At 42.7% G+C, this 16,967-nt stretch overlaps 1 protein-coding gene across 1 annotated transcript in view; it reads right to left on the reverse strand.

The window, feature by feature from the left end:
- STAB2 (stabilin 2) overlaps window positions 1-16,967 on the reverse strand; it is a 165,242-nt gene that overhangs the window by 137,046 nt on the left and 11,229 nt on the right. Inside the window, exon 3 of the mRNA XM_044280594.1 lies at window positions 12,939-13,054. Coding sequence (XP_044136529.1) covers window positions 12,939-13,054 — 116 coding nt within the window. The remainder of the gene's footprint in view (window positions 1-12,938; window positions 13,055-16,967) is intronic.

A 16,967-nucleotide genomic window follows, 5' to 3' on the forward strand; every position in this document is an offset into this window, starting at 1 on the left:
CACAGGGTGCAGAGCCTCTAGGTGTAACTGCAACGCCTCCATTGCTCCTAGAGGCTCATTTGCATATAAAACATAATGTTTCTCAGCAATGCGGGCACATATGAACATGGGGCCAACACAGATGTCTTCAGCTGCCAAGTGCACATGTAACAGGTCAGACAGTGTCATAGGCACAAATCTGCTGACAGATGCCCTTTAAGGTTGTTGTAAAGTGGATAAACAGAAATATGTGCTGACAAGCAAATTCATTTTGACCCTCTCATCATTTTTAATATGTCTCCTTTGACAATACAAGTGAAAGTGCTTACAGAAAAAATTCCACAAGAATGACAGGGCAATGAGAGAGTCATAGTTCAGAATTCCTTGGGGAGCAGGGGCTGCATTGTATAGAAAAACTGCTTGAAGTACATGAAAAACAAAAGAAGGGGCAACAACGGAGTCAGGAAGTGTATGGAAAGTCTAGTGCTAACATCCACAGTTTCCTCTAGGTTCTGCTCTGAAAGCAATATGACTGCTCAGAAAGTGTGGCTGGTTGAAAAGTTCAGTTGTATAGTATGACACCTAACACCAGAACATCCAAAAGGCAGACAAGTGACTTTAATGAAATCTTTGTGGCTATTTTATTTCAAAGTGCCAGAAAAACACGGGATACAGACGCAGCGTTTGGTCCATGACGCTTTCTCAAGGCCTGATGGGAGATTACACACGCTTGTTTAAATTACTCAGCATGCCACACTAGCATTTTGGTGGTGGGGCTTAGCAGAAAGGCTGTGATCTCCTGCAGAACATCAGATCTATGCCAAATTATAGTTCAAATCTATGTCAGCTCATAGCTGGTATGCAGTTGAGTTTCTGGCACGCGGACTGAAGACCGATGCACCAAGAATTCTTTGCCTCTTAATAAACTTGGAGCATTTTGCATGAACACCACTTTTAGTATATCTGCTCCAATATCCTTGATGCCAGTAGAGCATGCTAACACTTCAGGAAGGAAAGTAGAGACCGGAGGGCGGTGAAGCTGGAGAGGCCAATAAATTAACAGGCATGTGCTTTATTCCTTATTTGCAGCTGCAAGATTTTCTTATAAAACTTTAAAGAGTTTTTGTACTTCTGACAACTCCTTATCTAGCTTTTTGGGGTTTTGCATATATCTTTCTTTTTGACACCCTGTGAGACGGAGAACTAAATGGTATTTAGCTTGTAAAATATGTTGCATTTGAGTCACTTGTTGAATGGTGAGTATAATTATAGAAAATAAAAAAAATGTATTTTAATCAAACACTCCATAAAAATGTTTCAGAACCTTAAAAACAAAACAATCTTTCTTCACCCTATTTATGCGTGTATTATCTTGCATTATCCACCAAACAGCCAGAAAGACCCTGCTCCATGAAGGTGTTGCCCTGCTTTCCATCCTACACCCCTGCATATATTGAGTTATCTGCACCCTTAGTGAGTGCAGAATGTGTGTCAGTCAATGGTCACAATCTTAAACACATGAGATAAAAGCCATTCTGTCCCACTTTCAAGTGCCGTTTAATAGGTCACTAATTGGGATGAGTTTTCTCTGCTGAGGAAATGCAGAACAGATAGTTAAGTCTACTTTGTCATCACCTTCAGAACCTGTCCGCTGCCACTTTCAGGCTCAGGAAGGAACTGATTGTTACGCATGTTTTGAAAAGCCAGTCTCTAACGCTTTAAGATAAGCACAGGGGTTATTTTGACTCGCATAGCTGACAGCAGAAACAATGCCAAAACATTATTCTAACAAGCTGTCCCTCAATTTTATGGGCAGGAAGTTTAGGAAAAGGAAACGAGAGTATGGATCAGACACGGTTAACTGTAGAAGAGATACCTCTTCTACAGAAGTGCTCCAGCTTTTACTAAGTGATGACACCCTCAGGATAGGCAAAATTTTATGTACTCTAGAGACTAGTTTAATTATGTGAATGCTATTGCCCATAGCAGTGTCAGACTTGGATGGCTACCTAGGGCCCACAACTAAAACTTATTTTGGGGGCCCACCATACTGATACATTCAGATATAATAAATAATCTAACAAGTTTTGATATAAACATAGGCTGGTTGAGATGCTGTAAATTAAATATGTGTATATATATATATATATATATATATATATATAGTAGTAAGTCTACTGGTTTGTGCCACTTGTGCAGGGGGTGGGAGAATAGGAGCCCACGTAGCTCAGGGGCCCACCGGGGGATTCCCTTGTGGGCCAGTCCGAGCCTGGCCCATAGCCCAGGATATTCAGCTGATCGGAGACAGACTATTGCCAAATGATTCCAAAATCCAAAATAATTTTGTGTCAATTTACATTTACCATGACTGCCACAAGGAGACTGACCTCTGCAGGAACAGAGAAAGGTTAAAAGCCCCCCACCCTCCCCCACCATCACCAGTTTTTTCTGTCCCTACAGAGGCCAGGGCAGAGAAAGGGAGATGAATAGGAACGTGGAAAATTTATGCATGTGTGGATCTCCTGGTGAGGAGAAGGGTGCATCGGCACTTATCTTGGAACTGCTGGGATATGCGGGAGGGCTCGCTCTCTGGTTAATCTGAGGCCTGCTCCCGAGGTGGCGTCCTCCTCCTGGCCCTTCATGGCTCAAGCAGATTGCGCATTAGTGCTTGTGTATATCGTCACTTCCGGTGTGTCCAGGAAGTGACGTGGGAGGCAGCAAGGCTCTCTATACAAATGCTGACCGGCAAAGTGAGGAGCCATGTGTTGGACTGATCTGAGGTCTGGTTCACCATGTGTAACACCCCAGAGTTGTGTTATTACACGCCTCTACCCTGCTACTATCTTCTAAGAGCCTTTATAATGTCATCAGATATCATTTACATTATGTCTTCCACAAATGTGCATGCAAAACTATGTTAGAAATTGTTCATGTAATTTGCCTGGTTACCAGTAGGTGGCAGCAACCCATTGGCAGGTACAGGCTACAGTTTAGTGTATCTGAGCTGGAATGAATTATTCCAGCTCAGCTCCCCTTCTGTGGAGAGATGGGCTGGTCCTGCAGCATGGGTGGAGAAGGAAGTTAGTGTTAGTGTAGCCTCCTCCCTGCTAGGGGAAGGCTGTGTAATAGTGTCCAGGAGAACCCCTGTATAGGGAAGACAGCAAGGACCTAGTCTCAGCTGAGACTTGGCCATATACCCAGCTTGAGCACCTTCAGCTCGGCTGGATGAGGAAAGCAGAACCTACAGACAACCTCCAGAGTTCCAGGAAGAAAGCATCCCCTGAGAATTAGTCTGTGAGATAAGTCCAGAGTCCTAGGAGAAGCCAATTCTTCCTCAGCTAGTCTGTCGCCACACAGAAGAAGGTACCAGATAAGTGCAGAAGCTAATCCTGCCATAGTTACAGAGCTACCAAGCAGATGTTTTATCCTGCAAGCTCCACATTTAAAGCAGAAGTACTCATTCCTGCCAATGATTGCCAAAACCTGAAGAGACCAAAGCTGTATACTGCTTGGATGCAAGTTATTTTAAGTAAAGAAACGTTTGAACTTCATCTAAAGGTCTGGACATAATTTCTTATGCAGAATTTCTCTATTACTCCTACTATCAGTACACTCAAATTTATTGCAAGGGAGCCAGGAGTCCGGCCGTACCCAGGTAGGAGACACCGTGACACAACTACCACAAAACTATAGGGACATTATAGGCCATTACACCACTCTGGCATTCCTAATCTGGGACGTGCGTTACAACACCTTGTAAGGGCTCTGGGATAGTACCCTGTGCACGCTGCAATTGGCGTCATGACTCATACAGAATATATTATCCACCTGACCCAGCCACTGCACTAAAAGTGGCATCAGCAAACCCGTTCCTGGTCACTGCACATGTCAGAATCGCCCAGAGAGCTCGATTCTCCTACTCAGCCTCCCATGAGTTCCCTGCGGGGATTACCTTTGTTTAAGCACTCTTTGGGATTCACTACTTAGTGGCCTGCTATTGTGCACGGTGGTGTCCTCCCTCGCAGTTATATTTACCCTTCTAAATTTTTGGGTCTATTCTCGCCTCATAGGTTGCCAAAGAGGCTCAGAAGAAACAAAAAAAACAGCCAAAATGGATTTCGTGTTTAAAAAAGTTAACGGATGGGTACTCCAAAAATATCTGCAAGCAGTGCATTTCCAATATTGTCCAGGAAGAATGTGTTTTTATATTGGATGAGGTCTGCTCTATGATTAAGGATGAAGTTAGAGCTTCTTTATCCCAGAGTCCAACCTGGGACCCTTGCCTCCAAAAAGACAAAAAAGATCACCTGTGTCCTCTTCTGACTGAGAAGATATGGGTGATGAGGCTTTCTCTTCCAGGCTCTGGACGGAAGAAGACCTCCTTTCTGACGCTGAAACATCGGAGGGCAGGAGGATATGTCGGACCTCCTTAAAGCAGTACAAGACATTCAAAAGCCTCCATTCAGGAGGAAATGTTTGGAGGTATGAGGTCCAAGAGAGCCAGAGTATTCCCGATTAACGAGAATATACGTGAAATGGTCCTAAGAAGAATGGTCAGAGCCTGAGAAGAGGCTAGGTATTTCTAGAGAATACAAAAGCCGTCTAGGTACAGGTCGCAAAGTAAATAAAGAAACCTCGTTGCCCTTTGAGGACACTTCCCAATAAAGAGATCCTAGGGAAAGGAAAGCGGATGGCCTGTTGCGTAAATCTTGAGAAGCATCTATGTTTAGTATAAAATCCAACATTGCAGCGACCTCGGTAGCGAGATCCATGTTTCACTGGTTGAACGAATTGGAATCCCATTTGGAAAAATAAAACCTCCAGAGAAGAGAAAATAAATTCTATACCTCTCCTTAGGTCGGCAACAGCGTTTCTAGCAGACGCTTCGGCCAAATCTGATGGATTCGGATGAAATCCTAGTCTGGGGACAAAACATCAAAAATTAAATTATGCTCCCTTCCCTTTTTGGGGGAATACGTCTTCGGGCCGGTCCTAGACACAATCTTGGAGAAGGCCTCGGATAAAAAGAAGGGCTTCCCTGAAGATAGACCTTATAGGAGGAAAGCTCCCTTTTGTTCCTTTCAGGGCCAGGACAGATCCTACAAAGGGAAAGGCAAATCGGGCCGTTGGAGTTACCCCAAAGGGGGCAGAGGCAGTGGGTTTCTCCTTAATCCCCAGAATAAACCCTCTGAGAAGCAATGACGCCAAAGTAGAGGGGAGAGAAAAGGTAACATCAAACCCTTGGGCCCAGGAAATAGTCATTGCGGGCTACAAAATCGAATTTTCTTCAGTTCCCCCAAAAAGATTTTTAGGATGAAATCTGGGATCAGTAAAAGTTCAATGTAGCATTTGGGAAAACATCAAAGTCCTTATACATCTTGGAGTTGCAAGTCAAGTCCCCATCTCAGAACAGGGTCAGGGATTCTATTTCAGCCTCTTTCTAGTAAAAAAGAAAGAGGGGTCGTTCCGGATGATCATAAACCCAAAATTCCTAAAAAAAATACATAACTTACAGGAAATTCAGAATAGAATCCCTAAGATCACTGAGTCCCTTGATAAAGAAGAACACATGGATGTGTACGGTGGACTTCAAAGATGCATATAACCACATCCCAATCCACCATAACTCTCAGAAGTTTTTAAGATTTGCTGTAAAAGACCAGCTTGGCAGCATCGGCCACTTCCAATTTACTGCTCTTCCGTTTGGGATTTCCTTGGCTCCCAGAATATTCACCAAAAATAGCAAAGAGAAAAAGCTTGGTGTACAGTCACAAATAAGCAGCAGAACCCTTATCCAGGAGTAGGTTCAGTCTCCTTAAAACAGTCAAATCCACAAGCAATTTCAGGGGCCGCGCTGATATCAGCAGTTTAAGACACAGTGCAGATGATTGTTCACATTCCACTCCTATGGACCTCTTCTGCAGCGTCTTGCCACCAAACGAAACTTTCAATACATAGCACCAATACCTTCACAAAGAAAAAAAGCACATGGCGCAATACCCAAGTGGTAAAGTAAGTATACAATTTATTGTACTTACAAAATTCAAGGAGTAAAAAGCATTTCATAAAAACGCGCCCGACCCGGGTTTCGCCTTAGGCTTGTCAGTATAATGATACCCTAAAACCAATACATTTCCAGTACAATACCCACATGATATTCGCATGGACAGTATAAAAGTATTAGAAAAAAAACCCAAAAACTTTTAACATTTTTCTTTCTTTTTTTTTTTCCTTTTATAATTTTTTTTCACAAACTACGCGGCCCCTGAAATTGCTTGTGGATTTGACTGGATATTCACAAAACTAATGATCGAAATAGTGGCATTCTTAAGACACAAGAATCTGAATGTAATCCCTATTTAGACGATTTTTTACTAGTGGGTGATACAGCACATCAAGTGCTTACAGACTTAGACACCTTTTTAGATACCCTGAAAGAACTAGGTTGGATTATTAATCCCCCAAAATCTTGCATCCATCCAGCATCCAGAGTTTGATTACTGGGTGTCATACTGGACTTCAAATGACCTTCCTACCCACAGACAAGCTTCAATCTTGGACATCTGGGACAGACAACAGAAGTCTCTGGACTTCAGAGTTCACATCCCAAGCCAGGTAAAGTCATCTTTAAACTGGTGTATGACAGACGACAATCTCTGTCAGGGGGTGTCCTGGAAGAAATTACCTCACATACAGATGAAGACCAATGCCAGTCAGTCAGGCTGGGGAGCGAAAATTGGGGACTCCTATTACCAGGGTTCATGGCCTCTTTCGGTAAGCAGCCAATCATCAAACTTTAGGGAGCTGAGTGCGGTATGGCAGGCATTACAGGCTGCATTACAGGCAGCAGAGGAGTCCCTCCAAGACCAACACCTAATGATATTGTCAGACAACACAACGACGGTACCCTACCTCTCACACCAGGGAGGAACAAAGTAAAAAAAACTCCTATCGATTTCAAACAAAAGATTTCACTGATGAGAGGAAAATGTGAGATCCATATTGGAAACCTACCTCAAGGAGGGTCTAAACAAGGAGGCAGATTATCTCAGTTGTCATACGGTGGACCAGACAGAATGGTCCCTGAATTGGGAAGTCTTCCAGATGATAGTAGTCAGATGGGGGACTCCATACATAGATCTTTTCATGTCAAAGGACAACAAAAAAGTAAACAGATTTTGTTCTCTGGATCCCAGGGGCAATCCCTGGATTGTAGATGCCTTCACCACATGGAACTGGAATCTATGTTATGCTTTTTCCACCGATACCAATGATCCCCAGAGTAATTTAGAAGATCCTGGAGGAAAATCCAACCATTATCCTTATAACTCCATTCTGGCCAAAAAGGAGTTGGTTCTCCTCCCTCAAGAGTCTCTCACCCTCCAGTCCTTGGCCTCTCCCTCTCTGGAAAGACCTTCTACATCAAGGTCCCATCCATCATCCCTACCCAGAATTTCTGAAATTAACAGCTTGGATCCTGAGACCGAGGTACTGAGGCATCAGAGTCTTTCGGATAAGGTCATTTCTACTCTTAAGGCAAGTAGAAAGAAAGTAACATCAGCTATAGATTTAAATATCTGGAGGAGGTACTGTTATTGGTCGGGAGAATCTTCTCCAAATTAAACTAGACCGAAGATTCAGCAGGGTCTAGAATTGGGTCTTAGACCATCTACTCTTAAGGTACAAGTGTCAGCTCTGAGTTGCTTCTTTGATACAGACTTGGCAACCCATAGATGGATCAGAAGATTCATGAGAACGGCAGCAAGACTATGACCTACTCTAAGATCCTGTGTACCTTCTAGGAACCTCAATACCATTCTAAAAGGCTTAACTATGAGTCCATTAGAGCCGCTAGAAGACTGTCAGCTGAAATTCCTATCCTTTAAAACAGCCTTTTTGATTGCTTGAATCTCCCCCAGTCGCCTTGCAGATGTTATAGCAATCTCAATTTTGGGAACCTTATCTTAAAGTTCTGGAGGATAGGATAGTGCTCAGGTTAGACCCAGGTTTTCTGCCCAAAGTGGTGTCCAACTTCCACAGAGACCAAGAGATCATCCTTTAATCCTTTTGCAACAATCCAAAAAATAGTGGGGAGGAGGTCTTTCACACTTTAGCCGTCAGACGTCCTGTTCTGAGATATTTGGAAGTCACAAAAAGTTTCAGATTATCAGATAGTCTTCTGGTTCAATGTTCAAGGAAGGGGGTTGTCCAGATCTTCCACGCTAGATGGATTAAGTGCACAATTTCCCATTGCTATGTCTCTCAGGGTTTTCACTGTCCAGCAAAATTGAAAGCCCACTCGACTAGAGCCATGTCCTCCTCTCAAGCTAAGAGAGCTGGTGTCACGGCCTATGGTGTACGCTGTGACACTGTTGCCCCACTTGCGGTTGCCCGCAGCAACGTGTTGCTGTGAGAGCATGCGGTGGCAGTGTCTCAGCCTTCTGGGTGATTGCCGTGACATGGTTGCCACGCATGCTGTTGCCGGTGGTTACGTGTTTGGTATGCTTGTGTGTGTGTACTTCCCCTTTAAGTTGTAGCCTCCCTCTGTCTGGTGCTGTAAAGGTTAACTTCCCTCAGGGTTTGGTCTGTTGGAGCTATTTAGCCTAGGCTTGTTGCATGGAGGGTAGTTGTGCTCTAGCCTTGCTCTAGGCTGGAAGCTATGCTCCTTTCTGTGGCTATTCCATCTGCCCAGTCATTGAGGGCCACCTTGTTGGTCATCAATGTCATCCCGGTGTCTCCTTCCCTTCCTGTCCCTATTTGTATGGAGTGGGTTATGTTCATGTTGTTGGTGTGTCTAGTTTGGTGTTACATGTCTGGTGGTGTTTGGTGTCCAGGATGTTTACTAGACATTCCCCTGTTTCATGTTTATTGCAGCTTTGGGTGTCCTGGGTTCCTGTGTGGTTTGTGGTGTGTGCTGTGTCCTTAATGTTGGTGTGGACAGCAGAACTATTGCACAGGTTCCAGTCAGTGTGTCTGTGTCAGGTAAGTGTGTTATTGGTTTCGCTTACCTGCCATCTCCTTATGCTTTATGTGTTCCCCTCTCCTTGCAGCCTGGCCTCAGATTGAGACTCCTGTCCCTCTATTACTGGGGTAAACAGGTCGTCTCTTCCCTGCTCCTTTGTGAGGGATTACCAGGGCGACATAGGGTCATTAGGTATCCTGAGTATGAGTTGTCCAACCATCGGGGTCCGCTCATACGGTGCTCCCTTATTAATCCTTTTGGCCAGGCTAATTCCCTTTTACCCTTTGACACCGCACGGTTGGGGGTTTCCACCACTCCCCGCCGTGACAGCTAGGGCTTCCTTGCTTGATATTTGCAGGGCCGCTACCTGGTCAAAGGTACATACCTTCTGTAAAGCATTACCGTTTAGATTTTTCTCATTCTGCTGATCTGTCTTTCGGACGTAAAGTCCTTCAGGCAGTAGCCCCCCATCCCCCTTAATATTGTAATTTTGAATATCTCCTTGTGGCCGTCATGGTGATGATATGGAAAATCGGAATTAGATGTACCGGTAATTCGGTTTCCATGAGATCACCATGACGGCCTGTTATTACCTCCCTTCTTATATTCTATTATTATTGTTGGGGGTATGATGTAATACCCGATAATTATATATTATGTCCTTTAGTTTTTCCCCCACCTTTTTTCACTCTGATAATTTTAGAAAGCACTGGTGATGGTGGGGGTGGGGGGGCTTTTAACCTTTCTCTGTTCCTGCCCTTACAGAGGTCAGGGGTCAATCTCCTTGTGGTCGTCTTGGTGATCTCATGGAAACCGAATTACCGGTAAGTTTAATTCAGATTTTATTTTTTATTTTTCCAGTGTCAATTTACATTTTTTTTAGCAGGTTTTTTCAGAATATGCAAAACACAAATAATATGAGAAGTTGCACTTGATGAACATGTGTCTTTTTTCAAACTACATTGCAATCGGAAAGTCTTCAGACTTAACTTTGCACTCAATACCCAATAATGACAAAATGAAAACAGAATGTCTGAAATATATTCTATTCTAATTTATTGAAAAGGAAAAACTAAAATTTAGCATTGATATACAGAAGAAGTATTCAGACCCTTTATTTAGGATTTAGTTGAAGCGCCTTTGGCAGTAATCACAGCTTTCAGTCGTCTTTGGTATGGAGCCTCAGGCTGGGTTCAGACCTGAGCGTTTTACAGCACGTTCCCGTATATAGACTTTAGCGGGAACGCGCGACAATGGGCGTTCGCTTGTCTCTGTATGCGCGATTGCAAACGCCAGTACAATCGCGCATACAGAGCGCTCCATCGCGAACGCTCAGGTCTGAACCCAGCGTCAAGGTTTGAAAACCTGGATTTGGGGATCTTCTGCCATTCTTCTCTGCAGATCCTCTCAAGCTCTATCTGATTGGGTGGGGACCATCGGTGGGCAGCAATTTTCAGGTCTCTCCAGAGATGTTCGATTAGATTCAAGTCAGGGTTCTGGCTGGATCACTTAAGAACATTCACAGAGTTGTCTCTAAGCCACCCTGTGTTGTCTTGGCTGAGTGTTTAGGGTCATTGTTTTGTTGGAAGGTGAACCTTTGGCTCAGCCTGAGATCCACAGCACTCTGGATCAGGATCACGTTTTCATTAAGAATATCTGTGTATTTTCAGTTTTCCCTCAACCCTGACCAGTTTCCCTGGCCCAGCCACTGAAACACACCACCACAGCATGATGCTGCCACCATCATGTTTCACTGGAGGCAGGTGATGTGCAGTGACACAGACACGATGCTTAGAATTGAGGCCAAAAAGTTTTATCTTGGTTTTATCAGACAAGACGATCTTGTTTCTCAGTCTGAGAGTCCTTTAGGTGCTTTTTTGCAAACTCCAGGCAGGCTATCATGTGTATTTTTACTAAGGAGCATGTAGCAGCAAGAGGGGTAAAAAGGCACTTATAGGGTTAGTATGTCATGGTAATGTATGGTCAACACCTCAAAGAATAAAGAGGCTCACCTTTAGTAGTTGTTCTGTAGGCACAACACTAATGAAGGCTTTCAAATAAGGGTAGCTGCGGCCGATGCCACAATCTCCCTGATCTTGCTTGCTAAACAAGTCAGGAGAGTTGTGGAGGAACAAAAAACAACAACCAGGCTAAAAAGTCACACGGAAGGACATCACATAGGCGATTGCTTCCAAAGGATGTAGTCCAGAGGAGAAAGTAAATCCAATAATTACTTCATTTAAAATCTCAAATACAACACTTTCTGGTCTCCGGGGCCCCTTCTTCAAGTAGCTAGAATAATGCATTATATCTGAGACTCAGCCACAGTGGCCATTGAGTTCTTAGTCACTTTGTTTACCAAGGCCCTTCTCCCTTGATTACTTGGTTTGGTGGGGTGGCCAACTCTAGGAAAAATCCTGGTTGTTCTAAACCTTTTCCATTTAAAAATTATGGAGGCCCCTGTGCTCTTGGGGACTTTCAGCGCAGAAGAAATTTTTGGCCCCTTCATATATGTGCCTTCCCACAATCCTGTCTCCGTTCTCTACAGGCACTTATTTCCTCCTAATGGCTTGGTTTTTACTCTGCATTGTCAGCTGTGATACTTTACATAGACAGAGGAATGTCTTTCCAAATCATGTCCCATAAACTCAACTTGCCACAGATATAGAAACATTTAAAAGATGATCAAGAGAAATGGGAGCCCCGGAGTTCAATTTCAAGTGTCATAGCAAAGGGTCAGAATAGTTACTGCAGTTTTTCCTGTTAATTAGCAAAAATTTCTAAAATTCTGTCTCTCAATATAGAGTACTGAATGCAGATTGTCGGGGGGAGTGCGGGGAGGGTGAATTTTTGCAATTTTTTATTTTTAAAATTTTAGCACAAAGCCGCAACATAACAAAGTGAAAGGGTCTGAAGACTTTCTGAATGCATTGTATGTAACTATGTATAATACAATTGGGGAGATTTACCCAAACTAGTGTAAAGGAATAGCATCCAGTCAGATTCCATCTTTCATTTTCCAAATGAGCTATGAAAAGTGGAATCTGATTGGTTGCTATGAGCAACTAAGCCAGTTTTCCTTTACACCATTTTTGATAAATCCCCCCTGAATGTATTTTGGAGTGATTTCAACATGACTTTTTAGTAATGTAATGCATAGTGCGCTTGGTATACAGTTGCCAGGCATCTACGTTTGAGGGAGGGGGGGGGGGGGGGGGAGATACAAAATACATTGTACTCTTTTCTGTGATATATTTTTTCACTGGATATAAACTGTCATATGTACTCACTTAAAGGGGTTGTCCCAGTACATAATAAATGCGTATCCCCTATCCACACGATAGTGGTGGTCAGGCCCCCACAGATCATGAGAACGGGGGCTCTGTGATCCAAGCACTCGACCATCTCCATCACTCCCGGAGAGTTTAATTGGAGCAGCAATGTGCATGCGTGACCGCAGCTCGGTTCAAATGGTGGGGCCGCAAGCAGTTGGACCCTTGACAGTCAGTCACTATTTCTCTGTCCTGTGTTTGTAATGGGACAACCCCTTTAGATTCCAGTGTAATAGATCATTAAGGAATCATGATGTCAGCCATATAATCATCTATTATGTGTTTATGGCTAGCTTTACAAAATACTCCTTATTTAGAAAGCTTGTCCAGCATAAAAAAAAAACAGGGCTGAATTTCTTCAGAAACGGCACTACAACCGTCCACAGCTATATGTAGTATTGCAGATCCCCCTTATTCACTTCAATGGAGCTGAGCTGCAATGCCATATACAAACTGTGGGAAGGTGTGGTGCCATTTCTGTAAGAAAGCAGCCATGTTTATTTACCCTTATACAATCCCTACACAGTTTTCTTAGAAAGTAAAGGTGGAAGTGAAATCCACTGGAGCACAGACTAGCCACTTAAAATATATTATGTAAAAAATAATATTGAGAAGCAGAGAGGTTAGGTTACCAAACATATAGACACTAAACTAATGGTACTTACCCATGCAGTCAGGTCCCCAGTACCCAGGGCAACACTTGGGCAGAAGCCTATCTGTGGTACATATGTGTCGACAACCAGGTAGTGAGAGAGAATATGATTTTATTTCCAAGAAATACCTTGAACAAAAGATTTAACCAGAATTTAGAACCAGACTTGACATTACATGATATTTTGTATTTTGCACAATCCTGTACTATTGAGGTATAATATTCACTCTTCTTGTGTGTATATATAGGTTTCCCATGCAGGCAAGATAAGGGCATTATGTATCAACCCACATATAGTGGCTACAGTACTGTATAGGAAAAATCCTTAAAGTCTACGTACACCGTCAGTCTACGTACACCATTTACTCATTTATGGCTAAAAATCATTTTTTCAATTGGCCTTTAATAAAAATATTGAGCTGTTCTGTCACAAACGGTTAACAGTTTTTCTAACTGTTTGACTGGTACTTTCACCTTTGTGCCATCATCTAATAACCCTTATCTCTAAACTACTGAGAGGTCATAAATACTTATTTAAGCCACATTCTTATCAGTAAGATAAGGATCGAGCTTTAATGAGTGTTTGTAAGGTCAGACAGCAGAGATAAGGAGTCCGTCTGCTCCCCAGATGACTGAAAAGACAAAAAATCCACAGGCAGCTAGTAGAGCATGTAAGCTCTGTACACAAAAAAGAATTCCATATTAATAAAGACCAATTTTAAAAGATTATTTTTAGCTCAAAATGAGTGCAATGCAATATTAATAATAAAAAATTTCTCCAAAGCATAGCCTTTATTGAAGATGGAAAACTAAGGGCCACACTGTCAGGTTTCTACATGCAGTTTCGAGTGCCAAAATCAGGAGTGGATCATTAAAGAGAGAAAGTATATAGGCAGATAGAACTTCTCTTTTTTCATTGACTCCTGATTTTGACTTTCAAAACTATATGCAGAAACCCAGTGGCGTAACTAGAAATGACTAGGCCCCACAGCAAATTTTTAAACAACTCCCCTGCCCCAGAAATTTCTTCTCAGCCTATTCTCCTTTGCAATCCCCATTCCTGTGACTAGTCAAGAGTGCTCTCTCAGACCAGGCCTGGCTGCCGCTCTGAGTCCTACGCATATATCCTGTATGCCATGTCACTGTATATACTGTCATTTTATAATACTGTTGAGGGGGGCTTGACAATAACCTGACAGTGTGGTTGTACCCTTAGGGTCATTTACATAGCTCGTTAAGGGCCATAACTATCTCCAATCAGTGCTCGATTAAAAGGCCTTTTACACAGGCTGATTGAAAGTGCATGTAGGATGAAACCTTTTTACTATGATTGTGATACTTTTACGTTGGCAGCACATGCCCTGTTTACACAGGGAGACGTGTTGCTGACCAGTGAGTATTATCATGCTTGCAGAAATGGTTGGATCACCAAAAAAGTTTGTTGGCTGATTGATAGTACATTTACATGGGTCATGCATGTGTAAAAGGGCGTTTATACTGAAGAACTGGAAGCATATCTGCATTTCTGGAACTATAGGTGCATATACATATATTTCTGGAACTATAGATACACAGTACAGACCAAAAGTTTGGACACACCTCATTCAAAGAGTTTTCTTTATTTTCATGACTATGAAAATTGTAGATTCACACTGAAGGCATCAAAACTATGAATTAACACATGTGGAATTATATACATAACAAAAAAGTGTGAAACAACTGAAAATATGTCATATTCTAGGTTCTTTAAAGTAGCCACCTTTTGCTTTGATTACTACTTTGCACACTCTTGGCATTCTCTTGATGAGCTTCAAGAGGTAGTCACCTGAAATGGTCTTCCAACAGTCTTGAAGGAGTTCCCAGAGATGCTTAGCACTTGTTGGCCCTTTTGCCTTCACTCTGCGGTCCAGCGTCGCACAAAGGCACGGTGGTTGGAACTAAAGATCTCAAATTTGGACTCATCAGACCAAAGCACAGATTTCCACTGGTCTAATGTCCATTCCTTGTGTTCTTTAGCCCAAACAAGTCTCTTCTGCTTGTTGCCTGTCCTTAGCAGTGGTTTCCTAGCAGATATTCTACCATGAAGGCCTGATTCACACAGTCTCCTCTTAACAGTTGTTCTAGAGATGTGTCTGCTGCTAGAACTCTGTGTGGCATTGACCTGGTCTCTAATCTGAGCTGCTGTTAACCTGCGATTTCTGAGGCTAGTGACTCGGATGAACTTATCCTCTGCAGCAGAGGTGACTCTTGGTCTTCCTTTCCTGGGGCGGTCCACATGTGAGCCAGTTTCTTTGTAGCGCTTGATGGTTTTTATGACTGCACTTGGGGACACTTTCAAAGTTTTCCTAATTTTTCGGACTGACTGACCTTCATTTCTTAAAGTAATGATGGCCACTCGTCTTTCTTTACTTAGCTGCTTTTTTCTTGCTATAATACAAATTCTAACAGTCTATTCAGTAGGACTATCAGCTGTGTATCCACCTGACTTCTCCACAAGGCAACTGATGGTCCCAACCCCATTTATAAGGCAAGAAATCCCACTTATTAAACCTGACAGGGCACACCTATGAAGTGAAAACCATTTCAGGTGACTACCTCTTGAAGCTCATCAAGAGAATGCCAAGAGTGTGCAAAGTAGTAATCAAAGCAAAAGGTGGCTACTTTGAAGAACCTAGAATATGACATATTTTCAGTTATTTCACACGTTTTTGTTATGTATATAATTCCACATGTGTTAATTCATAGTTTTGATGCCTTCAGTGTGAATCTACAATTTTCATAGTCATGAAAATAAAGAAAACTCTTTGAATGAAAAGATGTGTCCAAACTTTTGGTCTGTACTGTATATAGCTGCATCTCTTGAAACTGACATTACCTGATGTCTCCCTTCTACTTGTCTCCCTTCTGAAACCAGATTATTTTTAGTATTTAGAACCAGATACTGAAATCATAGTTTTTGTTGTGTAATTTTAACCTGATTTGTACCTTTTTATTTTAGTTTATTTTCTCAAAATGATTGTAGGGGCAGCCATCTTGCCTGAGCTGCTATAAACAGCATTTACAGATTTGGTTTACAGCAACCACATGGCCTGTAGGAACCTGTAGTCTGGAGATGATTCATAGACTTCATTGGAAAGTTTTCTAGACATTCTATGTGACATGAGCAGAGGTCATTATGCTGAGAGGGAGTAAATAAGTCATAGCCATTATCGACTGTGAATGGAAGATTCTGTGTTATCAGTCTCCAGCTTTATAATAGTGATATTATCTTTTGTTGTAATCCTGCCTGATGATAGTGAGTTGATTGCTGAGAAATGTTCTCTATAGAACAGGAACTATCAGCTTGTTATAGGTACCAGTGGTCAGTATGAAAACTACCTAAAAAAATACGTCATAACATAAAAACATGATTTAAAGGGGTTATGCAGGAATTTCTATTGATTACTCCCCCTGATCAGCTGTTGTAAGAGACTGGTGCTCCATGAGCACAGCTTTCTCTTCCTAGGCCACCATACATTGGTCACATGGCCTAGCTGCAGCTCAGCTCCATTCAAGTCAGTGGGACCAAGCTGCAATACCAAGCACTGCCACTATACGATGTACAGGGCTGCCGGCAGCCGCCTGCGCTCACTAGACGGCCGCTCCCTAAAACAACTGATCGGTGGGGGGTACCGGGACTCAGACCCCTGCCAATGTGCTAATGATTACTTATCTTGAGGCACTGCCACTATACGATGTACAGGGCTGCCGGGAGCCGCCTGCCCTCACTAGACGGCCGCTCCCTAAAACAACTGATCGGTGGGGGGTACCGGGACTCAGACCCCTGCCAATGTGCTAATGATGACTTATCTTGAGGATAGGTCATTATTATGAATTCCGTCATAACTACTTTAAACAACAGCTCATTTTCTGATGACACATCCCTTTAAATGGCAGGTATTGATGGTTGTTCATGTAATACAAGGGTCCTGCCTGCTATGGCTTGCGACTCACTTGTGAATGGGGTCATTATCTATCCTAACTATCTTTCTATTGTGCCTCA

This window comes from Bufo gargarizans, chromosome 2 (genome assembly GCF_014858855.1).
Source record: "Bufo gargarizans isolate SCDJY-AF-19 chromosome 2, ASM1485885v1, whole genome shotgun sequence".
NCBI classification, from domain to species: Eukaryota; Metazoa; Chordata; class Amphibia; order Anura; family Bufonidae; genus Bufo; species Bufo gargarizans.